Here is an 11,064-nt window from a genome sequence, read left to right on the forward strand (position 1 = left end):
AAATCCCCGGCCCTGAAATTCCTCTTCCTGAAAGAAGCATTCCAGGCCTCTTGTCTCCCCACGCAGGCCCTACCCCCTGAGAAGGTCCACTTCGCCAAACTTGCCTCTGGTGAAAGTCTTTTCCAATCCATTCCTGAGATGGTGCCTCAGTCCTTAGGGCCTGGACTCTTTTTTCTGTCCTCTAGTGCTCAGCATCCACAAGGCCAATTTAGGCTATGACCCCCACCACATAGGTAAGGATCCACGTGTGTCTGGAGTCACCAGTGCAGACCCAGGAGCAGCCTGACATTTTATGTCATTAATAGCACCTCTTCAGACCCCAGGAGGCAGAAGTGTTGAGGATGCTGGGAGGACCAATGAGTGGGACTGAGGTGTCTTCCCCTGGGGATGCTATCTCCTGCTACAGCAAGTAGTGACTGAGGCTGGACAACAGGAAGAATGAAAGTCTCTTTTTGTTTTTCTTAACTTTATTGGTACATTTTAGGTATACAATACAGTTACATACATCATTGGGATCTTGTACCTTTCGAACCAAAATCTCTTAAAGGAAAGATTTCTAGGGTTTCAGTGAAGCCCTTGGGGAGAGGGGTGATCTTGACCTTTTCAAGCTCTCAGGGAACTGAAAGACTTGTGAGTCTGGAAGGGTTCACTGCCATCCTTGCCAGACTGACCCAGAAGAGGGAAAGCTCCTCTCTCTCTTCTCTCTCCTCCCTCTCCTTCCTCTCCTCCCTCTCCTCCCTCTCCTCTCTCTCTCTCCTCTCTCTCTCTCTCTCTCTCTCTCTCTCTCTCTCTCTCTCTCTCTCTCTCTCTCTCTCTCTCCCTCTCTCCCTCTCCCTCAGGGCTGGGGATTTAGCTCAGTGGTTTTGGCTGCCTGCTGCGCAAGCGCAAGGACCAGAGTTCAATCCCCGGTACCAAAAAAAAAAATTTAAAAGAAAGAAATTCTCTCTCTCTCCCTCTCTCTCCTCTCTCTCCTCTCTCTCCTCTTTCACTCTAGTACTAGAGATCAAACCTAGATGAGCTCTACTACTGAGATGCATCCCCAGTACCACCAACCCCACCTTAGTTTCTTTTTTTGGTACCAGGAATCGAACTCGGGGCCTTGTGTTTGCCATGCAGGCACTGCACCACTGAACTGCATCCCCAGCCCTTGTTGTTGGAAATGGGGTTTTGCTGTGTAGTTCAGGCTGGCCTTGAATCTAGTAGAACTCACAGCTATCCTCCTGCCTCAGATTATTTGCTTTTTTAATTGCACGGACTCATCTATGTTCAGTGGGATTCTGTAGACAATTTTTTGGATAATTGCTCCTGTTTTGGTCAGAAATCTGGTTCTTGAACTCTTTCTCCTATTCCCAGATCTGGAATCTTTTTGGAAACCAACTCTGCCCCATCTTCTGGTGCCAGAACAGAAATGTAGAGCCATTTCTGGACAGCCACACAGCAAAGCAGCGAGAAGCTGGGAAGCCCCCTGTCCGGATCCTCTTCTCTTCTCTGGGTGTGATCACAGAGAAAAGGGTGGGATTGGGGAGAGCTGGGAGAAGACCCCGCCCAGCCAGCCCAGATCCAAATGTGCACGTGATGGAACTGTCTGCACAGCCAAGGACCCCTCCCTCCCGAGGAGAAAATCCCACAACTGGGGAACATCTGGATCAAACCACAGCCATGAAAGCACAACATCAAACGAGGGTTTCTGAGCAACCCTCCCAACAGGCCCTGGTCCAAGAGAAAATGCAGATCTTCCTGCTTGAAGCTTTTAAGTGTCACAGAACCCCTGAGTTTGGGATCTCTCCTTATTCACAGGAGACAGATGTCCCGAGTGAGGATGGTTGGGTTTGATTACCCCCAGTGGGAGAGGATATTGTGTGACCCGGTCCTGGCTGTGCTGGGGTGGGGGTAGCCTGGGACTTAAAGCTGTGATCAGGGGCTCTGGCAGTTCGGGTGGCGGGGAGGGAGGGTGTGGGTGTGGGGTATGCTGGGGAGCAAGGGGACAGGTGAGCCTTTTAAAACGTGCCTACATCAAAGGGTTCAGTACGCTCCCTTCCCAGCTCTGGCGCCTCTGGGGGGAAGGAAAGCGGTGATTTCACCACATAACTGCACGTAGGGCGGATCTCGGCCTGAGAACTTCTGGGGAATGTGCAGAGGGGAGGGTGCTCCCCAGAGGGGAGGAAAGGGCAAGGGGGTTTCTCATTTCCAAAATAGCCTACCCAGGCCAAGGAAAATTGGGCCATATGCTGCTTCCCTCCTACTCTACACCCAGTGGAGGCAGAGCTGGAGGGGAGGGTGCATTTTTCCAAGGTGGGGGAGGATGGAGCAGCTGCTGCAGGGGGATGTTGGGAGCTGGATCAGGGGTGGAGAACTGGGGGGAAGCAGGACCATCTTCTCAAAAGGCAGAAAAGGGGAAAGCTGCAGAGTATGTGAGTTCTGGGAGCCTGAAGGCTAGCCCCTGCACGCTCCCCAGGCTTTGGCCAGTCTCAGTCAACACCATGCTTGGGACACCTGGACATCATGCTGGTGGGGGATGGATGGTGGGAGAGGTGGGCCAGGGAGGTACCTCAGATCCTGCTGGAATTGCAGTTCAGATTTGGATCGAGTGGGCTGGATGTCGGCACCTCACTGTGACCTTGGTGTAAGAAGCCAGTGGTTTATTTTTGGGATGGAAGATGACCTTGGTCAGGGCAGAAGAGAAGAAGGGCATATCATTTTTTTTCTTTGGTACCGGGTATTGAACTCAGGACCTTGCACTTTCAAGGCAGGCAGTGGAAAGGGCATATCTTTTTGCTTAACAGTTTACATATCTTATTCTCCTTTAGGAAGCTGTCCCTGACTCAGAGAGCTTTAGGTGTGCACCTGGTGCTCCCCTGTGTGACCAGTATTGTTCTTTTCACATTGCCTTATAAGGATCTATTTTATAATGGTTTCTTTCCCCATCTAAACTGTCACAGCTTTGAAGGTATTGGCCTTCCTTGTGCCCCTGTGCCAGCACAATGCCTGGCAGAGTGTAGGCGCTCAGCGGTACTACTCGCTGCAGCTGGAGCCCATTCTCCCAGATTGATGTTCTGGAGAAAGAGGATGGCCCATCTCATCTCGTCTTGGAGTTTTGGGTGAGGACCCTGGTTGATAGCATTCTCTCCTGCCTCTGAAACTTATTTTTCATAAGGCTCACTTTTATGGTTGGGTCTGGTATTATTTTAAGATTTGTTTGTTTGTTTCGGTACCAGGGATTGAACTCAGGACCTTGCACTTTCGAGATAGGCACAGTGCCACTGAGCTAAATTCCCGGCCCTATTATTTTAAGATTTGGAGTGGATATGTCTTTTCTTGGTCCCATGAGACCATACTTGTTGGGGTCAGACTGCCCGGCAGGAGGGAAGAACTCAGTCAAAGTCAGTTGGTTGTGGACTAGCTGACCCTCTCCTTTAAGTGCTGGCGGCTCCATCATTGATGTGTCAGCTTGTGTGGCTTCATGTGGAGCTTGTGTGACTGAGATTCTGTGCCCTGATGATCAGAGATATCCTGGCCTGCCCTCCCTCCCTCCCTCTTTTCTTTCTTTCTTTCTCTCTTTCTTTCTTTCTCTTTCTCTCCCCCGACCCCACTCTCGTGGTACTGAGGATTGAACTCAGGGCCTTTGCACTGAGCTACATCCCCAGGCTTTAAAAAATTATTTTTTTGAGATACTGTCTTGTTAAGTTGTTAAGTTGCCCATGCTGGGCCGAAACTTGTGATCCTCTTCCCTCAGCCTCCCAGAATGCTGAGATGTCAGGCATGTGCCTCCACATTCGGCAGAGATGTGTTGACTTAATGGGTAGAAAAGGAGCTGTCTCGGAAAGCTAAAGACATAGGGTCCTGGATGGCTCTGCAAGCTGAGAGAATGAGTGTTTGAGGGGGCATTTTGGAGAAGACATAGGCCAGTGAGTTTTATTCAGTCTTTGGGAAACACAAGGATGAAAGAGGTGGGGCAGTGGCAGAAGAACATCCAGTGGATAGACCGGGAAGACTGCAAGGAAGCGATACAACTTTGCCTTGAGTGAGAACCCAAGTGTGAGGCTGGCAGGCCACATACCTAAGAGGGTCCTGGGAAACTGTAAGCACTCAGGATTGTGCCCACTGTCCATTACCCGCCCACCCCCCCATACACACTCTAGGCCAGATGGGCTCTGAAGTTTCTCTGATTTCTAGACCCAGCCCAGCCTCAGCCCCAGCAACATCACCCAACACCATGCTTGGGTCAAACCAGCTTTGTTCCATACCCTGGGGGTCTGCCCTGGGGCTGGAGCTGCCTTTGAAGTGGATGGAGAAAAGATTGGTGGGCTGTGTGCTGAGCCTAGATCTCCTCACTGTCAAGGAGAAGGGGAGGATCTCCACTTTGAACCCTTTTCTAGGGGCTAAGGTGTTGACACCTTAGTTGTCAAAACTTGACTTTTCATTTTTGGAAGTTGCCTGAGGCTGACTGATTGACACCAATCACTGCACTCCTGGGCCACAACTCTAGGTGGTGTCCTCCTCATAGAATTCCATTTGCAAGATGCCTCCTCTTCCTCTGAGATGTAAGACAGCCTGCTGCCCTCACACCCTTTGGAGATCAGGGTTCTGTTTATAAGCCTGAACTGGTCAACCTGAGAACCAGCAATACCGAGCAAGGTGAAGAGATGGACAAAATGATCTCCTAAGTTAAGTCCGCATGAGAACTGAGCACCAGGAAATGGGAGCCGTCCCCTGGAACAACCGGTCCACAGAGCAGTGTGCAGTCGGACTATCGTAAAACAAGCGAAAAGTTCATCTAGGGAGAAAAGAGCACTGTCTTAAAGTCCCTAGATGGAAAAGGATAACAATGCGGAAGTTAGCACGCAGTGATAGCACTCGCTAATGCGAGGTGAATCAGAATCAGTCTACTTTGCAGTCTTCGCATTTGGGATTCTCCGAAGCAGAATGGCCTCGCTCTGTCAGTTACATTTATGCATGGAAATTAGCTGAAATCAGAAATGGGATCCTGACCCATTTCTGAGAGTCAGGAATTTCTTTCCTTCTCTTTTTCTTCTTCTTAGGAAAGCTCAGTTCATTGTTTAGGATGAAAAATAACAACCAGATGAACGAAAGGAGAATCATCAGGAATGATAAATAATATGCTCCAGATGTGGCCAGAGGAAGCTGAGTCTAAGGAGCATCACTGCCTCTGAGTAGTCACCTTGCAGGGAGCTCCCCTCATCGCAGCAAGGCTGCACTGACAGTTTTTGCAGCTCCTCTTTTGCAATTGTCTTCAGAGTATATGACTCTGTGTTTTTAAAAATCTTTATTGGCGCCTGCTCTGCAAACACAAGGACCGGAGTTCAATCCCCAGTACCCAAAAAAAAAAAAAAAAAAATCTTTATTGGTATTCTTTGGTTTTTTTTTTTTTTTTTGGTACCGGGGATCAAACTTGAGTCCTTGCGCTTGAGTAGCATGCAGCCACTGAGCTAAATCCCCGGCCCGGTATTCTTTGATTTTTTAAAAAAATCAAACCTTAAAAACTCCTAGTTAATTGTTTGTCTTGAACATTTTGTAAATTGCCTCTAAAGTAAAAAACAAAACAAAACAAAAATTTTGTGTGTGTAGTACTGGAAATTGAACCCAGAGTCTCACTCACACCTAGCAAGCACTCTACCACAGAGCCATCCCCAGCACATTTTTCTCTTCTTCTCCTTCTCCTGCTTCTTCCTTTCTTCTCCTCCCCCTTCTCCTTATTCTTCTTAAATTTTGAGACAGGGTCTCCCTAAATTGGCCTTGAACTTGTGATCCTCCTGCCTCAGCCACTTGAGTAGCTGGGATTACAGGTGTGCACCACCATACCTGGCTGGCTGTAAAGTCAAGTTTTAAAGGAGACCTTGCAGAAATATTTTAATCACTAGAGGTACATATAGAATAAGTACATATATGTCCTCCTAGGGGGGTTGTTTTGAAGGACAACCCTTGTTTGTTTTGCTGTTTATTTAAAGAGGCTAATCACAGACAAAGGTCATACGTTCTATATAATAAATGAATGTAACGCGGGAGCCACTGCCTCCTCCTGCTGCAGTGAATGGAATGCTTTGGCAAGGCATCGCAAATTTGCCTTGGCACAGGCAGGGAGGGACTGGAGGCCTGGAGGCTGTGTCCACGAAGCAGGCCCAAGTGAAGAGGTGATACAGTAATCCAAGGAGAAGGCTGGGGCCTCCACTTGAACTTGATATTCCTCATGATACTCCCACCTGGACTCATTCTGTGTTTATTCTTCTAGAGGATTTGGTCAGTTGGGGAGAGTGTGAACAGACTTTTTTAAAGGCAGGAGATTAATTTCTTTGCTTGATTCTGTCATTCACCTGCAAAAATTGACACTAAGGTCTAATAGGGGGAATTTGTGAATTTTATTTAAATGTACTTTTCACAGAAGTGGAGGGGCTGAGGTCACAATGAACCTACACAGTAACTTATAACAATTATTAGTTAACCTAAATAAATAACTCCAGTGAGGAAGTTTCTGGAACTTCTCTTTTCTGAAGAAAGCCCAAGAAGAAATGGCTAAGCCTCAGATCTGGGAGACTGAGTCATAGGAGCCTTTGCTTGCTATGGGTGTGGCTTCTTTGTCCCTCTTGGACACCCTGCCTCTGGGCTTGAGCCAGGTGTGTGTGTGGAGTGGCAGGTGTGATGGCTGGGGCTAGGATCGAGGGAGCAGTGGAATGACCTCCAGGAGGCCCAGCCATGCAGAACTCACAGTGCTCCTTTGCTGATAGCCCAAGCTGCAAATCAGGAATTTATTAGGAGCTGAGACTCATTTTCCCACCCTTTATAGCCCTGACGACTCAGAGCCAAACTCTGGCAAGGGGCTTCCTCATGGTTTTAATTAGACAATTAATTTTTTATTGGGTCGTTTGATTTCTGGAGCCAATTCCACTCTCCCTGTTGTCTCCCACCTGCCTCCCAGCTGTGAACAGCGAAGGGGAGATGGGAGATTCAGGGAGGGAGTACAGGAAAAACACCCCTCTGCCTTTGAGCTGATTTAGGAGTCAGTGAGTGGGGAGGGGGTGGGAATCCCTCTGCACCTTCTGCTCCTTCGTCTGGCACCAGAAACACTATCCAGAGCTCTGAGTGGTGCTCAGAGCCGGCCTGCAGGGCTGCACAAAGGCATTCTCAACCGCTCCTCCCAAGCTCCTCCCAAGCTGGTGGGCTAATTAGTAACACGGGTGGAGTGGGGGCAGGGGCAAGGAACATGCCTCCAAATACATCAGTGGCATTTCTGCGGTTAATCCTGGCCGTGCTTGGAAGCTGTTTACCCTCCACCCGAGGATTAGGAACCTGTTTGAGTTAGAAGGGCAGATCGAGGCCAGGGCAGAGTTCTGTCTCCCACCTGCTGTCAGGAGCCAGGGCAAGGGCGCTGAGCCAGCAGGGGCAGGAAAAAAGACGTGAGAGAAACCTGTCTCTGATCTGTCTCCCCTTATTGATCTCCTGCCTTCTAGCCGCTTGAGCTGCTTTTGAATCTTGATCCTCTCCACCCAGACTTCACCCCTCACCACTGGCTTTGTTAAACATTAATGTGGCTTGGGAAGGTGGAGGAAGGGGAGAGGGCAGGGGCGCAGTGCTTTTGCAGTGGGGATGGGCCCAGGTGTGGAAGGGCCCTGTTTGTCATATTTGTGCTCCTGGAATGGGGAGACCCCTCCAAAGCTTCCTGACCATCCCCCTACTCCACCTTGAAAGAAAGAGAAGGCTAGGTTCTCGGAAGAGTTTCCTTTCAGCAGAAACAGGTAGCACCTTCTTTAGAACTTTGTGAAAATGCAAGTCTAATATTTTGTTGAGGAGCAACATTGCTCAGAGGCCTTAAAGTGGAATATAGTGAGAGGGTTGTTTCCTCAGGTGTCCTGTTGGTGGGGACATTGTCACTTGTTGTTCCAGCACAGGGGCTCTTACTGGAAGTGTGTGTTCATGTGTGAGCAAACCTATACACGTACGTGTGCAGGCATGCATGCCACCAAGCATGACTCCTCAATATGTCCAAACTTCCACTTATTTGCAGAAGGGTGTGCCACCCTCCCCCCCAAAGTATCCTCAGAACCAAACTGAGGAGCATCTGCAGACAGAGAAGTGGGCTGAGCAGGTTCCAAGGCCCACAGAGGTAAAGCAGGCCCTTCCAAAGAGGGGCTCTGGTGACCTTGTCCCCTAGGGTCTCCTGGTATGTCAAAGCAACATCAGCGTTGGTGATTGCATAGCACCCCCTGCCCTGTGCCCCTCTGTGGATCTGGGAGAAGATTGGCTTACCTTGGGGTTCAGGACTCCAAGAAATACTAGCATATATTTCTACTGGATTGTGAGGGATGCAAAGATAAAAGGATCCAAAGATCAAAGCACCCTGCAGAAGCCCAGCATGCAGACCTCTGGATCTAGGATTTGTTCTGTAAACAGCTTTTTCTAGGGAAAAGCATGTATGGAGCAATCTCTCTGCTAGGACCTGAGGTGGTGCCATGCTGGGAGTGGGAGGACAGCCCAGGGACAGGGCTTTTTGGGATAGTGGGGGGGGGCACTCATTGCTGACAGCCGGACTGCTACCTCCTAAATCATGAGAAACCCAAAGAAAGGGTCAGAAAGATTGAGGAGAGAGTCCCTTATCATCCACTGGTGACTGTGCTTCCATGTCACCCATGGCAGAGAAGTGAACTCACACCTTCAGGACTAGAAGTCCTGGGTAGTGCTGTGTGTATGCATGGGGATCCTGAGACACTCCAGGCACATCGAGAACAAAGGGCAAGGACAGATGGCAAAGCTATTGGAGAGGCCATGGGTGGGGACCAGTGTCCATCTGTAGGGGCACAGGAAGGAAGAGAAACTGTGAAAGCAATAGGAGTTAGGGAAGAAATGAAAATGAAGCACAGAAACAGAGAGCAAGGGCCGATGGAGATGCACACAAAGAGAGCCTGAGAAACACCAGGGAGCAGAGAAGGGCGGTGGGCAGCAGGAGGTAGACAAGGGAGAGCCTCAGGAGGGCCACAGCCAGCACCATTGGCCAGCCTGTGCCTAGAGTGGCAGGCAGGAAAGCAGAGAGGGAAGGAGTTGCTGTCTGGAGGTAGGGGTGGCAATGGAACCCGCCTCTCCCAGCTCACAAGCTAATGGCATTTCCCTTGCCCTTCTCCCTGAGCCCAGGGGTGAGACTGACGGGACTGCAGCTTCTCTGGGTCCTGGGTGGATTTGAATAATTAAGTCATCTGGATTCTTATGATTTACCATTTTCAATGATAAATAGACAGCGCCCAAGCCAGCCAGTTGGCAAAACTCTGGCTGCTAGTTATAATTTGTCAAGCTGCCAGCAAATTCATGTTTTATGCTAATGGAGAAAGACTCATTGACTAGGGGGAGGCAGTGACCCGGTCAGCTTTTTCCTCAGGCCCACTAGAGGTCGAGAGGTCGGCGAGGGTTGCCGAGGCTGGTATGGATTTTCTGCAAGGGTCAGTGTAATTTTATAATAATTCAGGGAGTACACACACTCTCACATACACAGAAGGTCGAGTATGCAGAGATACGTCTAGATCTTTGTGCACCCACACCCCCCTCCACACTCACACCTGCATCCGTACCTATGCAGGCTACTGGGCCCAGTGTGTGTGAGCCTGGTGATGCAGGCACACTTGTCCACCCTCCTTCAGCTCACTTGTATATGCACAGCCTTGCTGTCACCTCCAGGCATGCGATTACCAAGGCAAACTCACAGACTTCCTAGTGACCTGGAGAAACACACACACACACACACCCTGACCAAGCAATGCCCACAACAAAGATGGGAAGTATTTTTGGAGGGCCCTTTTGCTGACCATCCCAAACCTTTATTTCAAGGCTTGTGTGAACCAACCCCAGGGCATCTCTTGCTTCTAGTTTAGTAGTTTTCCAGTGGGAGGAACCAGTGGCTCAAAGTCATCCTGCTTCTCATCTGTCCGGGGCTGTGCAGCTGGAGCTGGGAAGATAGGGGCTCTCAGACCCTGTATGTTGAAGGCTGCAATGAAAATCAGGTGAATCCAAGCCAAATGCTTTCCCATCAGTTTATTTGTATATTTGTCCACAACACATTGAGGCCTCACAGTGGCAAGAATCTTCTGATAGTCATGGCAAACTCAGGTACAGACAAAGCTTTGCACATGGCATATACTAGATAAACATTAGCAAAATGAGCAGCTGAAGCTACTGACTGCTACATAGAACAAACTGCTCATTTTCCCTTCTATTGCTCCACCTCCACAAAGCTTTAGTTTGTAGAACAGGTGTGAGTCTGGGCAAAGATCTCCTGTTCCTTGGGGTGAGAGATCCAGGCCTTTGGTGTGATAAGAAATGCTAATTCTATACCAATTAAAGCAATCTGGTCTCACTTTTGACCCCTAAGTGCCCTCAGAATGGATCAATGAGCAAGGAAGGATTGAGGAGGGAGCATCTGCCCTTCTCCTGCCCAGAAAAAAATTTTAAATTTGCTTTGATGACAGACAGTGCTGGAAGCTGCAGTTCATTATTATCGGCAATGAGCTTTGAGGTTGGCGGGGCACAGGGAAGGATTAGGGGCCTGGGGAGAAACATCTGATTTCCTTGTCCCCAGCAACCCCCAAAAAGGGGAGAAAAACACAATGGCAAACTGAATGGAGCTGAGGCCAACACAGCAAGGAGAGCCCAAAGGCCGAAGCTGTTTTCTGCAGCAGGCTCCAGGATGCAGCAGCGTTATCAGCTCTGCCTGCTGAGATTCCGGATCCTGTGAAGTGAGTTGGGTTCTCTCCCCTGCAGGGCCAGGTTGGAGCAAAGCAATTTTTCCAGCAGACAGCCTGCATCCCCTCTATCATAGCCTGGAAGGAGCTGCCTGCCTGTGTTGCCCAGCAGATGTGGATGGCAGTGGGCCTGGATAATCAGGGGTGACTCATGGACAGATGCTCAGGGGCCAAAATCAATCAGTCTCTCCATTTTAGGGGAACAAGACCCCTACATGGACTGGGAATAGGAAAATATGCTTTGCTTAAGAATTTGAGTATCCAGGGCAGGGTATTTGGCTCAGTGGTTCCGCTGCCTGCTTCACAAGTGCAAGGTCCCGAGTTCGAT

The 11,064-nt window shown here is 49.5% G+C and overlaps 1 protein-coding gene across 2 annotated transcripts in view; it reads left to right on the forward strand.

Moving 5' to 3' along the window:
* Window positions 1-9,889, forward strand: part of Smug1 (single-strand-selective monofunctional uracil-DNA glycosylase 1) — a 51,101-nt gene extending 41,212 nt beyond the window's left edge. For both annotated transcript variants that reach the window (XM_021250564.2, XM_087209704.1), the window contains one exon: window positions 1,354-9,889. In XM_021250564.2, the coding sequence (XP_021106223.1) occupies window positions 1,354-1,833 (480 nt within the window). In that variant the 3' untranslated portion in view covers window positions 1,834-9,889. The remainder of the gene's footprint in view (window positions 1-1,353) is intronic.
* Window positions 9,890-11,064: the final 1,175 nt, after the last annotated feature.

Source organism: Heterocephalus glaber, unplaced genomic scaffold (assembly GCF_053883595.1).
Source record: "Heterocephalus glaber isolate CG9 unplaced genomic scaffold, H.glaber_assembly_v1.0 deba00001060, whole genome shotgun sequence".
Taxonomy (NCBI): Eukaryota; Metazoa; Chordata; class Mammalia; order Rodentia; family Bathyergidae; genus Heterocephalus; species Heterocephalus glaber.